The following is a 24750-nucleotide window of genomic DNA, read 5'->3' on the forward strand; positions in this document are numbered from 1 at the left end:
TTTTTGCTGATCCTCATACTGAAAGCTACTAATAACATGGCAGCAAAATAAACAGGCTACAACTACACGGACAAGCCTAGTATAACTTCTGTAAATGATATAAATGACTTCTGTGAATGACAAACAGTAAGAATGTTGCGAACTAGCTACGACTTCTATAAATGCAGCTTGGATCCCTCATGATCACATACTAGCAGTATATCATATATAATACATTAGTAGCATAGAAAGTATGGTTAGAAAGACCATGATGCAGGCAAAAAAGGCTGCCGAGTTTTCTCAACTTAATGTGATATGCTCAAATCTCAAAATGTCATTTCAATCTCCGGTATTTATCTCAAAAGCCAGCATACATATTGTGTGATACATATCTGATTATTCCAAAGAAAAGGGAAAAAATAACTCCACAAGAAAGATACTCCTGGTGAGCAGATGGCAACATTGCATCTTGTAGAAAAAGTATAAAACGCAAGCAATGAATGGTGAATGTTCTGTAATGCATAAATAATAGGTTTAGATGTGAAAATGCACAAGCCTCATAATAAGTTGGCTTGATTAAAATAGAACCCACAGGTGGAATTTTTTTTTTTTTGGCCAGGTCAGCACAGCCACACAGGTAGATGTGATGAAGCTGTAGGTGATCACCGGCAGGCCTACAGCTTCGGAGGACAGCCCAGATAGTTTACTGAAGAAAACTGGAAGAACTTGCTGAAGAATCAGTTGGATGCAGTAGACTGGATTGAATTGACCGCTGGATTATATCATTCTCGCGAAGTATTTCCTCAGCTATATCTGCAATAGGTTGGCACTAACACAAATCAGTGGATTGTGGTAATATTTTTGCAACAAATAATTGCTAGACCTATCCTTTTCAAAATTCAAGCTGCTGTGAATTACCTTGACCATATCCTATCGATTCACCAGCAAACAAACATGACGGCAACATGGCATACTTCTCCCACTCAACACCATGTTGCCATTCAAACTGCTCCTCTAGCAATGGATGGCATCCATTCAAATACAAAAATTTAAGGGTCAGAGGAAGACCATCTTCCGGTAAAGAAACAATTTCAGGGCATTTGTGTATGATCATGACTCTGAGGGAGAAGAAGTCAAACATCTCAGGCAAAGCCACTAACTTCAGGCAATTTCTGATCTCCAGTTTGGAAAGGAAAGAAAGGTTTCTCAAGCTCCTCAGTGATACCAGTTTGTTGCAGTGCTCTATAAGAACCTCTGTCAAGGTTGTTAGGTGTCCATCCTCTTGTAGTTCATTCAATTCGGGGCAATCTTGTATGATCAAGTTCTTGAGGACAGGAAAATATCTGAAGTCCAACAACGATGTTATGTTGGGGCAACCAACAATTTTCATTTCTGTTAAACTCGCAAACGCACGGTGTAAATCAGCATACCAGCAGATAAATGGTCCTTGGTGGGATGGAAGATTGGGGCCTAGATCTCTAAGCCCATCATTCACCATGTCTGCTCCGTCAAAGCTAATTTCTGCAATTTCCACAGATTCCTGGTGACATACGTGAAAAATACCCGAAAGGCTAGTTAAGCTAACCTCCTTTTGAGTAATACATGTGTCCAGGCGATGATCAGTATGCTGTGTGTAAACGATGGTGGATGGGAGCACTTCCATTTTTACAGGTGGAGGAAAGACTGGTGGCAGTTCTTTCAGCTTTGGACACCTACTGATGAGTACATCGTGAAGAACAGGAAAAGCATAATCGATTGAAGACCAATCTGCCAATTCTGGCAATTCTGTCAATTCTAGTGTTTTCAGGGAGGGAAAGCCAGCATCTCCATAGAAAGATGTGCCGATGCACTCTAATGATTTCATTCCATCAATATGAAGTTCCCTGAGAGATGGTAACTGACCTAAAGGTGGAAGCAACTTCCAACATGTGCAATCATGAATGCTGATGTGTTGCAATCTAGATAGCCACTTGGACTCCAGCCAACATGGAGATGTACAGCCTGAGTATCCTTCAACATTCAATTCCTCAAGGCAAGGATGAGGTGTTAAAGCATTGAGCACATCATATTCTTTGTCAGATTGGCTATCTGCATTAGAAAAACTCCATTGTAGGTCCAACCTAGATATTTGACTCTTGTTGACTAACTGAGCATCAATTGCTTCATCCTTGTTTTTCACATTCTCGAGAGATGTAAATATAAGAAACCCTCGGAGTTCATTCATGTCATGCAGGAGAAATGCCCAGGGGTCTTCCGGCTAGCTCCACAAGGTGGTGGGCTAGACGACCTGGGTTCAAAGCCTCACCCCTCCTAATTATTTGATATTAGGTCCTTCCCTAATATTCTAGTTTTTTTTTTCATTCATGTCATGCAGCACCTCTAGCCCCTGCGCTTTCCTCTTCTCAACACAGAATTCCCCTGCAGCCCGGAGGTATGGCATATGCCCCACAGAAGCCAAATCAACAGTAAGATCCCTATGAACATCAATAGTCAAAATATTGCTCAGGTTATCCAGGTTTTTGGGGAAGATGACATGTTTTGCACATATAAAACATGAATGCCGGTGTAGAAACAACATTTGTAAATGGTAAAGACTGCAGAGTGAATCAGGTAGAGGACGGTTAGTATTTGGGAGAATTAAGCACCTAAGGTGTATCATGTGATTTAAGTCCGGCAAATATCTTAAGCAGCAACCAGTCAAATCCAATAATCTCAAGCTCTTGAACTCTTTGAAAAAATCTACTCCCACACAAACTCGTTAGCAATAACATCTTTCTTTATTCCAAATTATTAGGGTGCGCAGCCTTTGCAACTTACAGGCACGAAGAAGGTCAACTCTTTCAGCCAGTATAGACAGATGTTGAACTTCTGGAAAAATCTCTTGAGGTTCATTGGCTTCTACTCTGTAACACTTACCATTGGACACGTGGACAGCAAGATCATTCATGAGGTCATGCATAACATAATGCACTGTACCTCCATATCGAAGTGCCTGGAAAAATGATCTTGATAACAACTCATCAAAATAACTTTTCCCAGTGCTTGTCAAGCTTCCATAGGTGCGTCCACGATCCTGAATAAATTCATGAGCTATCCACATGTTAACCAACATGTCAGGCTCGAAATAATAACCTTTTGGGAACAAACCACAGAACGAAAAGCATTGCTGAAGGTGCTCTGGCAAGCATTCATAGCTTAGGCGTAAAATTGTCATAATATCTTTCTCATTCGATAGACCACTTTTTAGAACTCGATTCCATTCTTCATAGTTGAAGTTTGAACTAAGATGCCCACCAACAGCCTTTATAGCTAATGCCGATCCATTCAATTTTTGCACAATGTGTTCACCTATAGACTTCAATTCGAGATGTTCATTTGGATCTCTAGTGCTAAATGCACATCTTCTGAAAAGTTCCCAGCTATCTTTACTCTCTAGACCACTCAAACAGAATGGAGTGGCACATCCTAATGTATTTGCAACAATACCCATTCGAGTTGTAACTAAAATCTTGATTACTTTCGCCCCATGCCATAAAGGAGCAAACAATTCTCTCCATCTATCAGCATTTATGGGTACCCCAACCTTTTCATCATACCAAACATCATCCAATACAAGTAGAAACTTCTTCATGGTTATTTTGTTCTTGAGTTCTTCTTGCAGCATGCTAAAATTAAAATTCGTTAGGTCAATGCTTTTATCAATAGTTGTTAGGATTTCTTTGGTGATTCTGACCTTATCAAAGACATGTGATACACATACCCATGCCCTCATATCAAAATTATCCTCGATTCTTTTATCATTGTAAATAAGTTGAGCTAAAGTAGTTTTTCCAATTCCGCCATTGCCGACTATAGTAATTACCTCTAATGATGTTGACCTTGCTCCTTTGCTTCTAGATTCAGGTTTGTCAGATTGTTCCAGCAATTGGTGCACTAGTTCTTCCCGTTCCTTCTGACGACCAACTACAAACTCACCAATTGAAATCGAGCTGGAGATACGCCATTGAAGGGGCTCAGGTAACATGTGTGAACTAAAGTTTTCTACTCCCATCACCCTGACGAGCATATGGGCACATTCCTTTACTGTACTCAAGCTTTTGAGCATCTTTCCCAATTTGGACCGAAACTTGTCATGGCCAACCAAACGCTTGGCAATAGAGATAGAACTGGAGCCTAAGCTTCTTAGCTTTCTCTTTTGAGCATTCGCTTTCAGAAACATGTAATCAAATTCATCCATGATGTCCTCGGCATCGTAGACAGCATCTTTCAGCTGGCGGAGTAAAGCTTGCTGATTGCAATCAAGTGTTCTCCGCCTTTCTGCAGTGCCTACTACCAAGAGAATTTCAGTTAAAATAGTCTCCAGCTTTTTAAGGTCATCCACCAAATTGGACTGCCACTTGTACTGAGTTGATATATATGATTGGACCTTCTCAAACATAAGCTTGATGACAGGAGATACTACCCATCCAACTCCAGTGGCTAGTGGTAAAGTGGCCATGTTGCTCAATATACTGTCTCTTGGCTCTTCAGTTTCTCCTTACAGCTTTCAACTGATGTACCTAGCATTGATAAGATAATTAATTAAATATAAGAACATAAAGAAAACATGTCGAAGTGAGGCATACTGGTGTCCATTAGTCAGTACATTTAATAGAACAATTCAGAAATAAAATCCGCATTATTCAAATGCATGTAAGATTACTATCAGAGATGGAACTATATAAAATTTCCCATTATTCCTTGATTCCATTAATTAGTTAAACCAGTAGACCCCTAGACACCAAAAAAATTAGTACTAATGTTGCAGCTATCTCGGACTCTCTGTGTCTCAGCTGCAGTTGTCTTTTGTTAAGTAGACTTCAGTTCCTAAAATTTCCTAGGAGGGAAATTATGAAATATTTAATTTTGTTAAAATACTTTTAAGAATAATCTATATCATGTTCTAGCTTCTTCAAACTAAATATTTTAAAAGTTATAGATAGCCCTCAATTTTGTCCAAACGTCAAGAATTATGGAACTCCATATGCTAAATACTCCCTATGTCCCATATAAGCGATTTTGGAGGGATGTGACACATCCTAGTTCTAGTTCTAGAATCTGGATAGAGAGGCTGTCCGGATTCGTGGTAATACTATGTTCTAGATTTGTAATACTATGATGCGTCACATCCCTCCAAAAATCCATTATATTTTAGAATGGAGGGAGTACGTGGTTTTGCAATACAGCGGCATAAATCTATAGTTTTGACAAAAATATCTATGGTTTTGCAAAATTAACTCCATATGTATTTCAGCAAAAGGGAAACATAGATAACTCATATGCCTGGGAAGCAAAGAGGAGCTACATACGGATCAAGATCCACCAAGTAAATTCAATATAATCGTTTTACTATGGTGAGAAATCCTTAAAAATTTGACAGCCTACAAATGCTGAACTCATGCTATCAAGTGAAAGAAACCAAGAATAATACCTTATCAATATATAAAATCCCTTTTTCCTCTCAGAACAAAAACAAAAAAAACCATGGAGAAGCTGGAGCAAACAAAAAGAAAACCATGGAGAAGCTGAAGGCTGAAGCAGGCCAAAGAGCAGCAGCCAGCAGGAGAAAGGCAGAGCGTGTTCTGGTTCTAGCTAGTAGCAATAGCACTAAGCAACTCGGAACCAGACCAAGTTGAGGTTAGGTGGAGAATCCTCACAATGGCGCATGATTAGTTTGCAGTGTGGAGTGTGAACAATTTAATAAGTGAGAATAGACTCGAATTGAATAGTGCAGAGATGGGGGCATACTCCCTATCCCAAAAAAAAAAACCAACCTCATACAATAAATCTAGATATACTCTACGTCTAAATTCGTTGTACTAGGCAGGGGCGAAGTTATATTGGCTGTACAGTGCTTGATATCCTGTTTTTGCCACATGTGCACCCCCCTCAGCTCCCTTACGTGCACCCCCCGACGGCTGGCCAAAGCGCGGCAGGACGACGGACGCACGGCCGCGAGGTCACTTGGCCGCACGCGTTCAGTTGGTGCCCAATTTGCTGCATCAGCGTACTGCTTTGTTCATTTGTTTTATCGTTTTATTGATCATGTGTATCTCCCGTATGTGCTTATGTTAATGACATAGAGGCAAGGGCATAGATCTTCCTCATCGTATTTCCTCAATTTATCTGAATTCTTCACTTCAAACCTTAAAGAGTTAAAGTTTAAATATAGAGTTCAATTTCAGTTATTATTTTAATGGTTCTACATACTAGTTTAGGATTTACGTTGGGATTTAGGAAAGTGGAGTAATTGTATATTGATCCTAATTAAGTACTAAAATTTCAATTTGAGAAGTTATGGCACTAGCTCCCTGACTTTTGAATTTTATCACATTCTAATATCTAGTATTCATACTCCACCAGTTTTAGAGTGCGTTGGTTTGAAGCATGGAGAAAAATCCCTTGTTTTTTGCGCACATACTTCCCCAACCGTGTGTTTTTGCAAAGATCTTCTATAGAAAAGTTACTTTAAAAATCATATTAATTCATTTTCCAAGTTTAAAATAATTAATATTTAATTAATCATACGCTTTCTTCTACTTTCCTCTCCTCACAAAAACACACCCTTATTTAATGGTTCGATGCAATACTGAGTATCTCTTTTATTATGGCTCCCTTGATTTTACATTTTTAAGTAGGAATTTTTAATCACATTTCATCGTACGTTTTATATATCATGGCTTGAAAATTCTACGTGCCACTACATGTACAGTTGAGTGGTGCACCCCCTTCAATTTGTTCTGGCTTTGCCACTGGTACTAGGATGCGTCTCATTTTACTATGAGGTTAGGTATTTTTTATGAGACAGGGAGAGCGATTGAAAATCACCGAAATTCATGGCCCGTGCGCTAGCCGCCAGGGCGAAGAACCCGATCTGGTCGTAAATGGCAGCGGGACGACGCCAATGTAGTGGTTGCTTCGCTGGGCCCTGAAAAGCTGTCTACGCAGTTGATTAGATCATTAAAATACGGGTGGAGAGATTGATTGCAGTCGAAACCCTTACCACGGCCGAGCGACACCACACAAGACATTGCTTCCGGCGTAAGCGGAGGATCGATGCGGCCGCTCCCCTCGCCGCCGGCCAGCCGGTGAACCGGAGCTCCCGTTCCATGTATCCATGTCGGGCAGCGCAGCGCTCCCGGATCCCCCGGCTTGCGAGTTGCGACGGAGGCGTTCGCCCGCCGCCGTTGGCCGGGGCGGCGCAGCGCCAGGCGATGAACCCGGGCATTTAACTATTTGAACCATTGCCACTGCAAATGTGTATATCCAGATGATAAATGTTACTCCCTCCCCTGGTTTTCTTTAACGTTGGACCATTTTAGATATAAAAATATTTATGTCATGTTTAAATAATATTTGATGATAGATCAAGTCACAATAAAATAAATTATTATTATATAAATTTTTTTAATAAGACGAATAGTCGTCAACGTCGTCATATATTAAAATGTTACAATTCATCTATTCGTAGTTGTGGCACTAAAATTTTATAAAATTAGAATGATGCCATCGTCGTCATGTTTTCCTCCTCTTCCCCATTCGTAGGTGGGACCACCTGTCAGATTCATCTTCTTCCTCCATCCCCGCCTCTTCTCTTTTTTCCCATCTCTCTCCTTCTTAGCCTCCTCTCCACCAATCTATCATCTTCCCACGGCTCGCAACAACATCACCACCCATCGGTGGGCAGCGCGCTCCGGTGCAACAGAAATCCGAAGCGAAATTGTGCACGCCTCGCGATCCTTCCATGTCGTCCCCATCGCTCCGCCTCGCTGTCGTCGACGCGGGAGCTATGCCGGGACGGTCACGCCCCCGTGGCGTTCTGAGTGCGCCCCACATGCCCCAAGAGAAGAGGGAATGATGGAGAAAGAAGATGAATCTAACAGATGGGCCCCACGTGTAGATGAGGAAGAAGATGCAAAATGTGACAGCGAAGGCATGGTTCCGACTTTGTAAAATTTGAGTGATGCGGTTACGAATAGACGAATTGTAATGATATTTATAGGAATTGGCACATTTACAATGGTACGATCAAATTAATCCAATTTATTAAAAAAAATTTTGTCGGGTCCGCAAAGAGAAACCGGCCAAAATTTATTAAGATTAAAGAGAAATTTGGTTGCTGTGAACAACAACACAGTTGATGAAAAGAAAATCTTAGTATCAAGGTGCTAAGATACTATGGAGCACAATCACAAGCCAAAAAAACATAGACCAAAGGGCGGAGCATCACTCGCGCATTGCATTCCTTCCAGATCATCCATCAAAACAGGGAAAAGGCCGCATCAAACGCCTTCTTGCCCAGCTTGTCAAGCCCTGCACGTGCATCCAGCCACCAAGGCATGGTTTAGTTCCCCAAATTTTTTCCCAAAACCATCGCATCGAATCTTTGGACACATGTATATAGCATTAAATATAGATTAAACAAAAAAACTAATTGCACAGTTTACATGAAAATCGCAAGACGAATCTTTTGAGCCTAATTAGCCAATGATTAGCTATAAGTGCTACAGTAACCCACATGTGCTAATGACGAATTAATTAGGCTCAAAAGATTCGTCTCACGATTTCCAGGCAAGCTATGAAATTAGTTTTTTCATTCGTGTCCAAAAACCTCTTCCGACATACAGTCAAACATCCGATATGGCAACCTAAAATTTTCTTTTCGCGAACTAAACAGGCCTCAAGATGCAAGATCAATGGCATCAGGTGGTTGAGAAGGTGGTATACCCTCAGTCAAACATCAGATGTGACACCCCAAAATTTTCTTTTTGCAAACTAAACAGGCCTCAAGATGCAAGATCGATGGCATCAGGTGGTTGAGAAGGTGGCATACCCTCGGTGGAAGACCCCTCAAAGGTCCAAACTTGCTTAGTAAATTTTTTTTTAACGGCTCGCGCGAGACGGTGCGAAGTTATATTGATAGAGCAGGAAAAAAAAACGAGATTACAACCCTGTAGGATCGTAACCAGGAAAAAGAAAAAAGAATACCACCACCCACACACCGACATCGCCAACACACAAGCCCAGGAGAAGGCTAGCACCGGAGCGGCCACCGCTAAGCGTGACCGACCGCCACTAGACCAACAAAGGGACACAGACGAGATCGCCCCCTAAGGAATGCCAAAACGATGTCTGCAAGAAGAGAAGCGACGGAAAAACCGCCGCCGCCGTCCGTCGGGACTCAATCAAGACTGGGCTTTCGCCCGGCTATCACCCTTGAGGGGTGAGACAGCACGACAACGCCCTCAAGAGGATCGTTGTCGGTCCAGCCAAGGCCGGACTGGGTTTTCACCCGCCGCTCACCGGCTGCAAATCTACGGCTGACGCACCGATGCTCCACCACCACATAAGCTTTGCCGACATGTGGGACCCCTACACCGGCATCCCCCGCCGGCCATCTTTCATGCGTCGAAGACCACGCCACATCCACCGGCAACTCCTCCTCACACCTAGGTCGCCTCCTCCACTGCCGGCCACGCCTCTCGCGCCAAGCCAGCCTCCATCTCCGCTGCCCGCGCCTCTCGCGCCGAGCCGGCCTCCGCTACCATCGACTGCGACTCTCTGCGCCAAGCCGGTCTCCGACCCCTCCACCGAACGATGCCGCGCCTGCCAGAAGCAGCCGTCTCCCACGCCCTCGGCTAGCCGTCCGAGACTGTCATGCCTCCGGTGACCGCAGTCGCAGTCACCACCACCACAGCCACTGTTGTCGAACGCCCAGCCACTCGCACCCGACTCCTTCCCCGCCGCCGACGTCACCACCGCCTCCACAGTCACGGCCGCCGTCGCCGCTGCCACCGGCACCAGTCATCGCCTCCGCAGACCGCTGCTGCACCGTCGCTCTCCGCCACCAAGGAGCCAGCAACGCCCCGATGCCGCCTCCATGCCCTCCGCCGTCGTCGCCAGCCGACGCCGCCGCTGCTGCTGTCGCCAGCCGACCACCAAACCCGGCCACCCCTCGACCGTCGTCGCAGCCACCGCACCTCCTTCTCCAGCGTCTCCGCGCCGTCACGCCCGTCGCCGCCGGATCCGGCCGCCTCCTCGGCAGTCGTCGTCCGGCTCCACCGCCGCCAGTTCCGGCCGCCGTGGCACCGGCACCGTCGTCGCTATCGCCCTGAGGACGCCGACCTCCTCCGCCGGCGCCGGACCCCCACCGGGGGCCGCCGGAAACCTCCCCGCCAGATCCGCGCCGGATCTGGCGGCCTCTTCCACCGCCGCCAGCGCCTCCAAAGCTCCGCCGCCATCCCCGCCAAAGGCCGCGCCCGAGCACACTGCCCCACCGCCGGCTTAACTCCCCGCGAACTCCGGCTGGCCGACGCAGATCTGGGCGGTTTCTGCCTCCCGATGCCGGCAGACCTCCCCCTGCCCTTGTGCGGCGAGACGAAGCGAAGCCCCGCCGCCGCTGTCCTTGCCGCTGCGCGGCTTTACTGGCGGCCGGTCGGGCGGCGGAGGCAGAGGAGGAGGGAGGGAGGGCGGGCGACGGCGGCCTGGGCACCTCCCGTGCCGCCCGAGAGGAGACGACGCTAGAGGAAAAGTTGTTAGCAGATTCTCGTTTTACTTGCTTAGTAAAATGACATGCCACGAACAGATGGTCTCCTGTTTCTGGGGCAAGAGTGCTCAAAGAACTATTAAGCCTTCATGGATAACTGATCCTGCCATATTGCACTGTTACACTGGGTTTAATGAGCATCATTTTAATTGTGCCTATACCTATAAGCCAAATTTTAAATCTCATGAGTTAATTTTATGATTTTTAATCATAGTTTATTTTACTACATTAACTTTTGAATTTTTAATCATGGCATATATATAAAAGTTTTACTCAGAAATTCAGTATTATTAAGTTTTTGATAAGCTATATGGATAAACATGAGCAAAAGTGCAAAACTACGTCTGCTATGGTATTTATCTCAGTATCACCGTGCAATTAAACCATAAGAATTCTGCATATCTGCAGGGGGGAAAACTTATCGCGTTGATCATAACGCCCTTGTAATTTGCAAGAGATGGATCAGACGTTCATTATGACTTTGAGTAACTACATGCACAAAAACTTAAATCAATCGTACAGAAAAAAAATGACAGCACATGACCAATTTATGGAGAAATTATGATACAACCGCTAGGAGACCAACCAATCAACCGTGACATCCTAACCCAATTAGATGCGGCGTGGCCCATAAAAGCTGTGTACGCATGTTTATTACCACCTTACTAGTTTAGCAAGGTGAAACAACTTATAAGGCCTTGTCCCTCTAACTATGCCACTTCCAGGTTAACCCTTTTACACGAAGTGAGGACGAATGTGTAAGTGGAGTGGTATGTGTAAGTAGACCAGCCTGTCGGTTGGGCTGGGCTATGCGGTTCTGGAGATAGGGCTATTACAAATGGTATCAGAGCCGACCCTCGCGGTTGCGCGGGTTAGTGTGTTATGGTGCATGGCGCATGTGGCTTCTATGTGAGACACATGGCATGACATATAGCACCAGCATTGGACGTGTGCTAAGAGGGGGCGTGTTGCTGGATATTTGCCTATATGCATGTGTGGCTACGTGGGTGAGTTTATATGCATGTGTGGCTATGTGGGTGAGTTTATATGCATGTGTGGCTATGTGGGTGAGATGTATGCATGTGTTCCTAAGAGGGGGCATGTTTCTGGACATTATGCATGTGTGGCTATGTGGTGAGTTGGTCCAGTGCTAAGAGGGGGCATGTTTCTGGACATTTGCATGTGTGGTTATGTGGGTGAGTTGGTCCAGTGCTAAGAGGGGGCATGTTTCTGGACATTTGCCTATCTTCTTGGTGGTTATGTGGGTGAGTTGGTCCAATGCTAAGAGGGAGCGTGTTCCTGTACATTTGCCTATATGCTTGTGTGGCTATGTGGTGAGTTGGACCGACAGGACATAAGTCCTTTGAGGGAGGTGTACGTGACATTCTGGTCCAATTAAGATGCGGCATGTGTGGCCCATGAGAGCTGTGTGCGTATGTTTATTAACACATTGCTAATTTAGTAAAGGTGAAACCAACTTATAAGCCTTGTCTCTTCAACCATGCCACTCTCGGGTTAACCCTTTTACACGAAGCGAGGACGAAAATGTAAGTGTGAAATGGTATGTGTAATTGGGCCCACCCGTCGGTTGGGCTAGGCTACGCGGTTCTATAGGGCTGTTACATCAACTGATACTAATAAAGCATAAGTTGCAACGTGTGTGGTGCATCCAATGTGTTCTTCCAGAATCACAATCAAGTTATCCTTCAAGAATAAAAAATAATTTCCTTGATGAGGAATAACCGTGACTAACTTTAATGAGTTGCACAATCATTATTCGGTTGAACAGTGTGTGGTGCATCCAATGTGTTAACATCCGTAAATGCACCAGCATGATAAATTGGTAATACGATGTTCGATTTCCTGTCTTTTAGGAAAAACGAGTCCGGTTTAAAATGGAACAAATATACAAGCACATGAATTTCAGCAGCTGCACAGTTGCGCAGGTAGGGCCATGATGCAAAATGATCAACATATCACAACAGCTCATATTACCCTCGGAGAGCTTACTAAGGGAAACTGGACGAGCTTGCTGCAGAATCAGTTGCATGAACTCGATTGCCCTGAATGGAAATCCTGGTAAGATCATCCGCCATAAGTACTTCTTTGGCTATCTCTGCAGTAGATTGGAATCAATAGGAGTCAGTCAATTGACGTTTTATTTTTGCAACAAAGAAATTGTAGATTCATCATCATCAAAATTCAAATATTATGTGCCTGAATTTCACAGACAGCAATCCGAGGATGGGAGATGTTTACCTTCGATATCTTCTATTGATTTATCAGCAAAGAAACAAAACGGCAACACTTCATACTTCTCCCATTCACTACCATTTTTCTGGTCAAACTGTTCCTCCAGCACTGGATGGCATCCAGCCAAATACAAACAATTAAGGGACACAGGAAGACCATCTTCTGGTAAAGAAACTACTTCAGGGCAGTTTTTTATGATCAAGACTCTGAGGGAAGAGAAACTAATCATCTGAGGCAAAGCCATTAACTTCATACAATTTCTGACCACCAGTTTTGAGAGGAAAGAAAGGTCTCGCAGGTTCCTCAGTGATATTAGCGCGTTGCAGTGTTCCACAACCAGTGCAGTTAATGTTGTTAGGTTACCATTTTCAGGTAGTTCCTTGAGCTCAGGGCAATTCTTTATGATCAAGTTCTGGAGGGCTGGAAGACACCTAAAGTCTGGCACTGACGTTAACTTGGGGCAACTTGCAATTTCTATTGTGCTTAACCTTAAGAATGTTTCTAGGCCCATGAAAGCTGTCAACCCATCACAGCTTAAAATACACAGCTTCTCAAGTACTCCAGTCACTGACTTTGGCATGGCCAACACACGTTCAGGAGTTGAATAAGTGATGTTGCAATCGTTTATCCACAATGAAAGGAAACTAATGTTCTGAAACACACTAAGAAAAATGTCCACTGTCAGGTTGCAGCCAATCATTTTGAGACATTGAATAGATGCCGAAGAAAAGACATTCCCATCCTCTTCCCGCTGTTTACTAGCTGCAAAAGCATGCTGCAGATCAGAACATCCCCTGATAACCAACTCTTCAAGGGATGGCAGATTTGTTGTTACATCTTTAAGTCCATCTTCCAGAGTGTTTGCTCCTTCAAAGATGATATTTACACATTTCACAGGTTCCAGACGACGAAGATGCAACATATCCAAGAGTGTGCTTAAGCTCACCTCCTGAGTAAAACATGTCTCCAGGCGATTATGATTTCGCAGCCTGCAAACTTCGGTAGATACATATATACTCATTCTTACAGGTGGGAGAACAACTGGTGGCAATTGTTTCAGCTTGGGGCATCCTCTGATGCACACCTCAAGAAGAGCAGGAAAAAAACAGTCCACAGAAGACCATTCTGCCAATTCTGGCAACTCTATCATTTCCAGAATCTCCAGTGAGGGAAAGCCAGCAGTCCCATAAAACTCGGGGCCTATACAAACCACTGCATTCAGTCTAGCAATACGAAGTGTCCTGAGAGATTGTATTTGGCCTAAAGATGGAAGCAACTTCCAACACTTGCAATCAGAAATGCTAATGTGTCTCAGTCTAGAGAGCCACTCTGACTCCAACCAAGATGGGGACACACACCCTGGATATCCCTGAACAATCAATTCCTCAAGGCCCGAGTGAGGTCTTAAAGCATCGAACACATCATTCGCTTTGTCAGACTTGCTAGAAGCATTAGAAGAACCCCATTGCAGTTTCAGTTTAAAGATTTGACTCTTTCTGAATAGTTGAGCATCAGTTGCCTCATCCCTGCTTTTCACATTCTCAAGAGATGTAATAGCAAGCGACCCCTGAAGTTCATTCATCTGCTTCAGCACCTCTAGTCCCTGCACTTTACTCTTATCAACACAGAATTCCCCAGCCGCTCGAAGACATGGCATATGGCTGCTGGCAGCTAAATCAACAGTGCACATACGATGAACATCAATACACAAAATGCTGCTCAAGGTGCCCAAGCACTTAGGAAAAGTAACAAGTCGCCTGTCCATGAAACATGAATGCCAGCGTATGGACAACACAAGTAAATGGTGAAGTTTACAGAGTGAATTTGGAAGCGAGTTTTGCGTATGTTGTGTTAGAATTTCAATGGTTACTCTCATTGAGAAGAGGATGGCACTCGAGATGGGGCAATTTTCTGGTTTTCTTCATTCACAAAAACACAAAAGCCATACCTACCCGAGGGAGGTTGGATACATATATATAGCCATAGCTGGCTGCTAGCCTATTGCTGCACCCTCCTAGTCTAAAATTCAAAATTTGAATGGGATGTTGTCCTAGAAGGCATCCAAACTGAATAAAGCATAAAGGAGGCATAAAGGAGATGCTAACTGCTGCTGTCCTACTAACCGCAGCTGTCCTAGCAACTGAAAAATATGCTAAAGGGTAGATGCTGTCCTGAAAAAGGTGAAACTACCCAAAAGCAAAAAGAAGAATCACGACCAAGGATCACAAAGACTTATCCAACATTCTCCCCCTAAGTCTTGTGCGTCGTCTTGTGGGGAAGTTGGGCCATCCCGATCCTGGAGCAGAGCTCGAGGAACTTGATCCTCCCAAGAGGCTTGGTGAGCAAGTCCGCAAGCTGGTCCTTGGTGTTGATGTAGCTCGCCTTGATGCTCCCTTCTTCCAAGTAGCTTCGGATGAAGTGGTACCTCACCCGGATGTGCTTGCTCCGTTCGTGAAAAACGGGGTTCTTTGTCAGGGCCAGAGCGGACTTGCTATCCACCCTGAGCTCCACCGTTCCAGTGTCTCTGCCGAGGAGATCACTAAGCAGTCGAGCAAGCCAGAGCGCCTGGGTCGAAGCGGCGGAGGCCGCCATGTACTCGGCCTCGCAGCTGGACAGGGCCACCACCTGCTGCTTGACCGACTGCCAGCTAACGAGCACTTGCCGAGGAAGAAGAGAATCCCGCTCGTGCTCTTGCTGGTGTCGATGTCGCCGGCGTGGTCGCTGTCGCTGTACCCGACGAAGTGTGCCTTGCCAGGACACCTTGGGTAGTAGAGACCGTGGTCGAGAGTCCCCGCAACGTAGCGGATGATCCTCTTCACAGCCTGCTGGTGCTCCGTCGTCGGTCGCTGCATGAACCGACTGACGTAGCCGACGGAGAAGGCCAAGTCCGGCCGTGTGTGGGTGAGGTAGCGAAGGCTCCCCACAAGACGCCGGTACTGTGTAGCATCCACCTCCTCCGCCGTGCTGTCGCGGCTCAGCTTCAGTCTCTCCTCCATCGGAGTGAGAGCTGGGTTGCAATCGGTGAGCCCAGCCAGCTCAACGACGCGCTTGGCGTAGGCGGTCTGTCGAAGCGTGATCCCGGAGTCGTCCTGGTGCACTTCGATCCCCAGGTAGAAGGAGAGAGGCCCCAGATCACTCATCTAGAAGGTGGCCTTCATCTCCTCCTTGAACGCCGCGACCTCCGCATCCTTGGTGCCGGTGATCACCAAGTCGTCGACGTAGACACCCACCAGCAAGGCATTTCCTCCATTGCCCCGCCGGTAGATGGCCGCCTCGTGTGGGCTTTGCTCGAAGCCCATCCCCTTGAGCGTGGAATCCAACTTGGCATTCCACGCCCTCGGTGCCTGCCGCAAGCCGTAGAGGGCCTTGTGCAGGCGTAGCACCTTGCCCTCCTTGCCGGGGATCACAAATCCCGGCGGCTGGTGCACGTAGACCTCCTCCTTCAAGTCGCCGTTCAGAAACGCCGACTTGACGTCCATGTGATGGACGCCCCAGCCTTCCTGAGCAGCCAGCGCATGAAGGAGTCGCACGGACTCCATCCGTGCCACGGGAGCGAAGGCATCGTCGTAGTCGATCCCCTCCTGCTGCACGAAACCGCGTGCCACCAAGCGAGCCTTGTGCTTGACGATGGCTCCGGCTTCATCCCTCTTCAGCTTGAACACCCACTTAAGGGTGATCGCGCGGTGACCACGAGGGAGGTCAGCAAGCTCCCAGGTGCGGTTCTCCTGAACCGCGTCCATCTCCGACTGCATCGCGGCACGCCATGCCGCGTGTTTCTCGGCCTCTGCAAAAGACCGAGGCTCACCGTCGTCGCACGCAAGGTGCAACTGCGCCTCTAGGTCGCGAGGCACCAGTCCCGGCACCGGCTGGTCGCCGAGAAGATCCTCCATCGTACGGTACCGTAGCTGCTCACCGTCGTGGTATGCGATGCGCTCCCCGTCGTGGGAGAGCGGAGTAGCGAACTCCACCGGGCTGCGCTCAACACGAGCTGGCGTCGAAGTAGACGTGCTTGGAGGAGTGACTGTTGGTGCTGGAGCATGTGGAGTCACTGGCTGGGGTGGTGTCGACGAAGAGCTCGTCGTAGTCGAAGTCGTGGCCCGAGGGTGTGTTGGTGTCGGAGTCGGTGGAGATTCGGGGGCTGGGGTAGACACGCTCGATGAAGAAGAGCTGCCTACTCCCCCAGCTCCCTCGAAGTGGACGTACTCGACGGTGAAGTCGTCGTACATCGGAGTCGAACCATCGTCCACCGCCTTGTCCCATACCCACCCTCGCCCTTCGTCGAACACAACGTCGCGCGCAGTGCGCACACGCTGTGTCTCCAGGTCGAGGATGCGGTAGGCCTTCGAGCCCTCCGCGTAGCCGATGAACACCCCTGGGGTGCTCCTGTCGTCGAGCTTGCCGATGTGGCCAAGCTCCTTGGCGAACGCGAGGCAGCCGAAGACCCATAGGTGGGAGACCGCCGGCTTGCGCCCATGCCAAGCCTCGTACGGTGTCCTGCCATCGAGGGCCTTGGTAGGCGAGCGGTTGAGGATGTAGGCGGCCGTCACCACCGCCTCCCCCCAAAAGATGGCCGGCATCCCCCTCTGCTTGAGGAGGGCCCGAGCCATCCCCACAACCGTCTGGTTGCGCCGCTCGACGACGCCGTTCTACTGCGGGCTGTACGGCGTGGTGTAGTGGCGCTGAATGCCCTCATCAGCGCAGTACGACGCGAACTGAATTTGCCGCCGTTGTCGGTGCGCAGCACGCGCAGCTTGCGGTCGCACTCCGCCTCTGCAGTAGCTTGCGCATGCCTGATGGCGTCCGCAGCCTCTCCCTTGCTGCCGAGGACCATCACCCACATGTAACGGGAGAGGTCGTCGACGAGCAGCAGGAAGTAACGTCGTCCTCCTGGTGTGGCCGCTGTCACTGGGCCACACAAGTCCCCGTGCACGAGCTCGAGCCGCTCCTTGGCTCGGAAGCTCGTCTGCTGGGGAAAGGGGAGCCGCCGCTGCTTCGTCACCACGCAAACGTCGCAGAGCTGCTCCACGTGGTCCAGGCACGGCATGCCTCGCACCATCTCCTTAGCACTGAGCTGCTTCAGGGCCTCGAAGTGGAGGTGCCCGAAGCGCTCGTGCCACTGCCACGCCTCGTCGTCCCGACGAGCGGCGAGGCAAACTGGTTGTGCGACCTGCGCGCTGAGGATGTAGAGTTGATTAGTGCCTCTGGTTACCTTGGCAAGAAGGCGACGACGGCGATCCCAAATCCTCATGAGTCCGTCCTCGACCAACACGCGTGAGCCGTTCTCATCCAGCTGTCCCACGCTGATGATAGAATTCCTCAACGCGGGGATGTAGTAGACTCCGGTGAGCAGCCTGTGCTCACCGGACTTGGCAGTGAAGGTGACGGAGCCAACACCCTTGATCTCCACGCCGGAGGCGTCCCCGAACTTGACGGAGCCTTGGACGCTGGAGTCGAACTCGGTGAAGAACTCCCGTCAGCCGGTCATGTGATGGGTGGCGCCGGTGTCGAGGTACCACCCATCAGCCTTGTCGTTGCTGGAGCCGTTGCAGAGGGAGACGAGTACCTTCGGCTCATCAAGGTGGAGGAAAGCCGCTGCGGCCGGTGCCGCTGGAGGTAGCTCGATGCTTGCATGAGCCAGGAGCAGAGCCGGCTCTTCCTCCTCCACCCGTGCGACGTGGGCCTGGCCACGTCGTGGCTGTCGACAGTCTTTGGCCCAATGGCCAAGCTTGCCACAGTTGCGGCAGGCGTTGTCTCGTGCCGGCTTGTGGTTGCCGGTGGCAACGCCCTGGGCGCCTCTGCGGGCGCCACCCTCGGCACGTCTTCGCGCCCACCGTAGCTGGACACCTCCCCGCGCCTTGCGCGGCTTACGGCCGCCTGTCGGGGAAGATGACTCCCCCTTCCTCCCGTCACCCTGAGAGGCCTCCCACTGCTCCCGAGTGAGATTGAGCTTCCCGCCGATGGTGATGGGCCCCGAGAGAGGCTGTGGCTCATCACCATCGACGACCTTGAGGCGACCTAACGCCTCCTCGATCGACATCGTGGAGAGGTCCAGCAGAGATTCGATCGAGCGAGCGATCTGCCTGTACTTCTCAGGGACACAGCGGAAGAGCTTCTCGACAGCTCTCTCCTCGTCGTAGGTGTCGTCGCCGTACTGCACCATTTTCTGCAAGAGAGTGTTGAGACGGAGAGCAAAGTCATCAACATCCTCACCTGGCTTGAAGGGCAGGTTCTCCCACTCCTTGCGGAGTGCCTGCAGTGTGGACTTGCGGGCGCGGTCGCTGCCGATGCGTGCCGCAGCGATGGCGTCCCAGGCCTCCTTGGCAGTCCGCTTCTGGGAAAGCGAGAACTGCATCTCGGGCGGGACTGCAGCGATGAGGGCATCCAGTGCCCGCCGATCCTCGTCGTAGTCGACGTCGCCCGTACCGGACTGCCTCCCACATGTGCCGCACCTGGAGCCTCACCCTCATCACCGCGGCCCACTCGATGTAGTTGGTTTTGGTGAGGGTAGGCCACCCACCGCCGGGACCAAAGTCCCTGACCACCGTCTGGACGCCGTGGTGACCATGGCGCCAGTCAGGGGAGAGAGAGCCGCGCTGCCTGCGAGGGCCGCGTGCGGGCTCCGGGCTGCCGCCGGCACGCCAGCGCCCGTCTGGGTTCCCGTCGGCGGGCGCGCGGTCCCTTGGGCCGCCGCCGCCGCCGTGGAGGTGGGCTGCTGCCCACCGCTCTGCCCGCTCCCATGCCCTTCCTCTTGCCAACTCCTCAAGCTCCCTGTCGGCGGTGATGTCGCCGGCGATGGAGCCGTTGATGCTGCTGCGCAAGGTCTCAACCTCTACCTCCGCCGCACGTGCCGCATCTTCCGCCGCCTCCGCCTCCGCCTCCGCCCTGGCTGCTGCCAACTCCACTGCCGCCAGTTTGGCCACCCTCGCTGCTGCTGCTGCAGCGGTCTGAGCCGTTGCTCGCCTGCGCTCTTCTGCTGCGGCGAGCTCGGCGTCCTGCTGACGCCAAGTGCTCGAGGCGACCAAACGCCGAGACCGAGCGTCGGACATGGCGCACCTCCGGGGGGCTGCTGCGTGGAGAGGGGGAAGGGAAAGGGGAAGGAGGAGCAACCAGTGCTGCTGCTGCTGGCTGAGAGCTCAACCGAGCTTGGGAAGGGGTGGAACAAGAGATGTTTAGCCTACAGGAAAGTGTGGCTCTGATACCAGATGTTAGAATTTCAATGGTTACTCTCATTGAGAAGAGGATGGCACTCGAGATGGGGCAATTTTCTGGTTTTCTTCATTCACAAAAACACAAAAGCCATACCTACCCGAGGGAGGTTGGATACATATATATAGCCAGAGCTGGCTGCTAGCCTATTGCTACACCCTCCTAGTCTAAAATTCGAAATTTGAATGGGATGCTGTCCTAGAGGGCATCCAAACTGAATAAAGCATAAAGGAGGCATAAAGAAGATGCTAACTGTTGCTGTCCTACTAACCGCAGCTGTCCTAGCACCTGAAAAATATGCTAAAGGGTAGATGCTGTCCTGAAAAAGGTGAAACTATCCAAAAGCAAAAAGAAGAATCACAACCAAGGATCACAAAGACTTATCCAACATGTTGGAGATAAAGAAATCTGAGATGTATCAAATGATCAATATATGTAGGCAGAAATTCTAAGCAACAGCCACTTAAATCCAATACTCTTATGCACTTGAATTCCTTAAAAACATCCGCCTGCAGACAAAGTTTTGAGCAAAGAGACCTGCCTTCGTTCAGAAACTATTAGCGTGCGCAGCCTTTGCAAGTTATGGAATCCATGGAGTTCATTTACTCTTTCGACAGGTATAGACAGATGCCGAGTTGTTCCTGAAATTTCTGCAAGATTACCATCTCTTTCTATTCTGGAGTACTCACCTCTGGAAATGTGAGAAGCAAGGTCATTCATGAGGTCATGCATAACATAACGTATTGTATGGCCATACTGAAGTTCCTGAAAAAATGATCTAGATAATAGTTCATTGAAATAACTTCTACCAGTTTCTCTCATACTTTCATATGTGCCTATATGACCATGAACAAATTTATGGGCTATCCACATATTCACCAACAAGTCAGGCTCAAGAGAATAGCCTTTGGGGAACAGGCTGCAAAAAGTAAAACATTGCTGGAGGTGACCTGGCAAGCATTCATAGCTCAGACGCAAAATTTGCATAATGTCTTCCTTGTTTGATGAACTACTTTTCATAACTCGTGTCCACTCTTCAACGTTGAGGTTAGCATTCAAATGTGCACCAACAACCTTTATGACTAATGCTGAGCCATTCAACTTTTGGACAATACATTCACCGATAGACTCTAGTTCTGGATAATTTCCTGGATCTTCAGCGCCAAATGCGCAGATCCTGAAGAGGTTCCAACTATCTTCACCCTTCAGACCCTCCAAATGGAATGGTGCTGGGCAACCCAAAATCCTTGAAACAATATTTGTTCGAGCAGTAACAAGAATTTTGCTTCCTTTAGCTCCATAGCATAGAGGAGCAAACAATTCTCTCCATCTATCAGCATTTGTAAGCTCACCAATCTTTTCATCATACCACACATCATCTAGCACAAGTAGAAACTTCTTTGCTGTTAACTTGTTCTTAAGATCTTCCTGGAGCATGTTAAAACTGAAATTTGTTATATCACTGTTTCTATCAATTGATTTCAAAATCTCTTTGGTGATTTTGACCTTATTGAAGATATTTGAAACATATATCCATGTCCTCAGATCAAAACCACTGACTATTCTTCTGTCATTGTAAATAAGCTGAGCTAATGCAGTTTTCCCAATGCCACCACTGCCAACTATGGTAATTATAGATGGTGTTGGTGATATTGTTAGTCCTCTGCTTGGCTCTGGTCCATCAGCTTCTCTCAGAAGTCGGTGCACTAGATCATCCTGCTCATTTTGTCGGCCAATGATAATTTGGCCAGGAGAAATTGAGCTGGTGACACGCCATTGAAGTGGCTGAGGAGGCATATATGAATTAGAGTTTTCAGCCCCAATCACTTTGATGAGCATGTCAGCACATTCTTTTACTCTAATCAGGCTATTGAGGACCCTCCTTAACTTGGATCTGAACTTGTCTTGGCCAACCAAACGCTTTCCTATGGCAAGAGAACTGGAGGCCAAGCTACTTAGCTTGCTCTTCTGCTGAGCATTTGCCTTCAGAATCAGGTAATCAAATTCATCCATGACGTCGTCGGCATCATAGGCAGAATCTTTCATTTTGGCAAAGTAGAGCTTCTTGGTTGCAATCTAGCATTTGCGACCTTTCAGCAGCACCCAGCACCAATTGGATTTTTATCAAAGTGGATTCGATCTTTTTTAGATCATCCTCCAAGTCAGATTGCCACTTGTACTGGGTTGATGTATAAGATTGGACCTTCTCAAAGATAAGCTTGATGATAGGACAAACTACCCACCCAATGCCGGTGGCTATTGGTAGTGTAGCCATGTTGGTCAATGTACAAACCTATTTCCCTTTTTTTCAAAATATACTGTTTTCTTCAAATGACCATTACAGCTTGAAACTCAATAATCCATTCACCTAATAAACATTGAAAATAATTAGAACTAACCAAAATAAGAAATTATTGCTCAAAGATGCAGTCAATATGGGCTACTCTACTCTTAAACTCTATCAGGCCATGTATAAGAAGACCGAAATATGGGCCTCAAACACAAATTTGCAACTTTAACGGCAAAAATTGGATACACGAGTAAGAGTAAATATTGTCTTCATTCTTCAATGATGCAGTCAGAAAACAGAATAGGACAACTGCCAGCTAGTGATTATTGAAATATTGTTTACCTGACTAGTAGTAAGATCAGAACTGCAGCTCACTCCTAGAAGAAGAGGCCCTTGATCTTTCTTCTTGCTGATCAAATGCAAGGCTGCTTTCAGAGAGAAACTAGGAGGAGAGCCAGATTCAAACAGAGGGAAATGGGAGTAAACCACAAATGGATGTGCAAGAAAGTTGACTTCCACCTCTTCAAACAAAGAAAAAAGGAGAGGTTTTTTCAACTTTGAGTAAAGAATTACTCCGTATCTTGTATGCATCCCACGTTCTCACACAAACAACAGCTGGAGGGCTTTATTAGCCGGGTTGACCAAAGAGACGACCAACCAAATCTTATAACAGCTGGAGAGCGGAGGTAGGTACACTCCACCTAGCAGAATAGGTGGAATCACCGTGAAATTCCAGCGGTTTGGCTTCCGATGCATCAAAGCAGGCAGTGGCAGTCGGTCTGTGGAGAAAGTTTTACTAACAAATTGTTCCGTATGAGATGCCAAGAAAATAATATACAGACTGTTTTGCCACTTAGAGTCTTGAGGAAGGGGAGGAGTTTAGATGAAAGTGTTGGTGTGGGATTAAAGTCTATCTTCTATTACCAATCCTAGCTCTGTGTGTAATGCTGATTGCGTTTTACCAAGCAACTACAATATAAAATATCTGGTTGGTTATAAAAAAATTAGCTTGGATGTAGTATCATAAGGAGCTAAGATCTACTCATCTCTCTGCTTTAAAAAAAAAGGATTTCTCTCCTGTATTGAAATGATGGTGTTGATCCCTTATATTTTCCATCCCTGTTGAATTCCTACATCCATCAACAGACAAGAAAAAAAATGGTATTGAAATGATGGTGTATCAATCCCTTATATTTTCCATCCCTGTTAAATTCCTACATCCATCCACTGACAAGAAAAAAAAATGTTAATAATAACATCAAACCCGCTCAACTCCTATTAGTTTCATTCCCTCTCAATAATCCACTAATCCACTAATCATTCCCTTAGGACAACACATGATTGACTTCACCGATGTGCGACATTTAAAAACTCTACGGAGACTTTACCCTAAGATTAAGAAAAAGCGTTACCAGGGCGGGCCAGCCGGCTCTGCAAAACGAGGCGGTGGCGGCGGCACGGCGGAGCCGAGCGGCGCCAAACAAGCCATTGGTCTGGGGGACATACTTCCACCGTGTGCAGCCACAAGCGCGCTCTCACCTCGCGCCACCACCCAATCGGTGAATTGGGAGGCGCCGCCATCGCCGCCGCCGCCTTCTTCCCTTTCGGCGGTGCAGCGCTCCCGGATCTCGGTTCGCGAGGGGAGGCCATGGGCGAACCCGCCGGTGGAATTCCCCAGCCTGCGCCGGCCGCGACGGAGGCGTTCGCCGGCCGCCGGTGGCCGCGGGCGATGAAATCTGTTGACGAGACAGGTGGACCAAATTTTCCAGTGGGCTGAATTTGGTGACGGGAATTTTGTGGTCCAAATTCCCTCGTGGGCTGCATTTGCTGACGAGAATTCAGTGGACCAAATTCATTGGTGGGCCAAATTGTCGACTGCAATTAGGTGGGCCATATTTATTCTTGGCCCAGTTCGTAGATTGGAATTAAAGTTGGGCCAATAATATTCATGGGCCTAATTCGTTCATACGCAGTAGCTGGGCCAATTTCTTTTGTAGGCTGAATTTGTTATGGGAATTTAAGTGGGCCGAATTCATTTTAGCCTTTATTGGGCTGACTTTGTTGATGGGATGTTTGTGGGCTGAATTCACTTCTGGGCCCAAATTGCTGACATGAACTAACCAAGCCGAATTCATTGGAATCAGTCAGTGGACCGAATTCATTGACGAGAAAATAGTGGGCTGAATTCATTCATGACCGCCAGCAAGTTTTAGACGTCCAAAACATACTCCCCCTTCCAAGTTTTAGCAACTGATAATTTCGACTTTCTCATTTAAACTTTAACCATCAATTAATTACCTATATATTGTTGGATCGAAATGGACTTTTTTTTATGTGTATATTTAGGAAATAACCCATTTTAATACCATAACATCATTTCTAGCGTTCATAATTATTTAAGAAGAAAGATGAGTGGTTAAAGTTTAAGAGCAGGTAC

General features: G+C 47.6%; 3 protein-coding genes across 3 annotated transcripts; all 3 read right to left on the reverse strand.

Annotated features, from left to right (window-relative positions):
- Positions 1-316: 316 nt before the first annotated feature.
- LOC4341547 (disease resistance protein RGA2) lies at positions 317-5595 on the reverse strand. The gene is made up of 3 exons (XM_066311522.1): positions 5450-5595; positions 898-4538; positions 317-792 (listed from the first exon to the last, which is right to left on the reverse strand). Exon 2 carries the CDS (start codon positions 4475-4477, stop codon positions 2738-2740), a length of 1740 nt encoding a protein of 579 aa, XP_066167619.1. The 5' UTR covers positions 4478-4538; positions 5450-5595; the 3' UTR covers positions 317-792; positions 898-2737.
- A 6805-nt stretch (positions 5596-12400) lies between these two features.
- On the reverse strand, positions 12401-17480 carry LOC112939294 (retrovirus-related Pol polyprotein from transposon TNT 1-94). Its single transcript, XM_026026172.2, has 2 exons — positions 12824-17480; positions 12401-12680 (listed from the first exon to the last, which is right to left on the reverse strand). Exon 1 carries the CDS (start codon positions 17422-17424, stop codon positions 15958-15960), a length of 1467 nt encoding a protein of 488 aa, XP_025881957.2. The 5' UTR covers positions 17425-17480; the 3' UTR covers positions 12401-12680; positions 12824-15957.
- Positions 17481-20070: 2590 nt separating this feature from the next.
- Positions 20071-23865, reverse strand: LOC9268388 (putative disease resistance RPP13-like protein 1). The gene is given in 4 exon segments (XM_026025946.2): positions 20071-22069; positions 22071-22391; positions 22656-22722; positions 23726-23865. Coding segments are annotated over 2 exon segments (1779 nt in total). The 5' UTR covers positions 22299-22391; positions 22656-22722; positions 23726-23865; the 3' UTR covers positions 20071-20518.
- Between the last annotated feature and the right edge of the window lie 885 nt (positions 23866-24750).

The sequence above is a fragment of the Oryza sativa genome, chromosome 6 (genome assembly GCF_034140825.1).
Source record: "Oryza sativa Japonica Group chromosome 6, ASM3414082v1".
NCBI classification, from domain to species: domain Eukaryota; kingdom Viridiplantae; phylum Streptophyta; class Magnoliopsida; order Poales; family Poaceae; genus Oryza; species Oryza sativa.

Coding starts and splice junctions, on each gene's coding strand:
- LOC4341547 (XM_066311522.1), bottom strand. CDS start 4,477: ATGGCCACTTTACCACTAGCCACTGGAGTTGGATGGGTAGTATCTCCT.
- LOC112939294 (XM_026026172.2), bottom strand. CDS start 17,424: ATGGCTCGGGCCCTCCTCAAGCAGAGGGGGATGCCGGCCATCTTTTGG.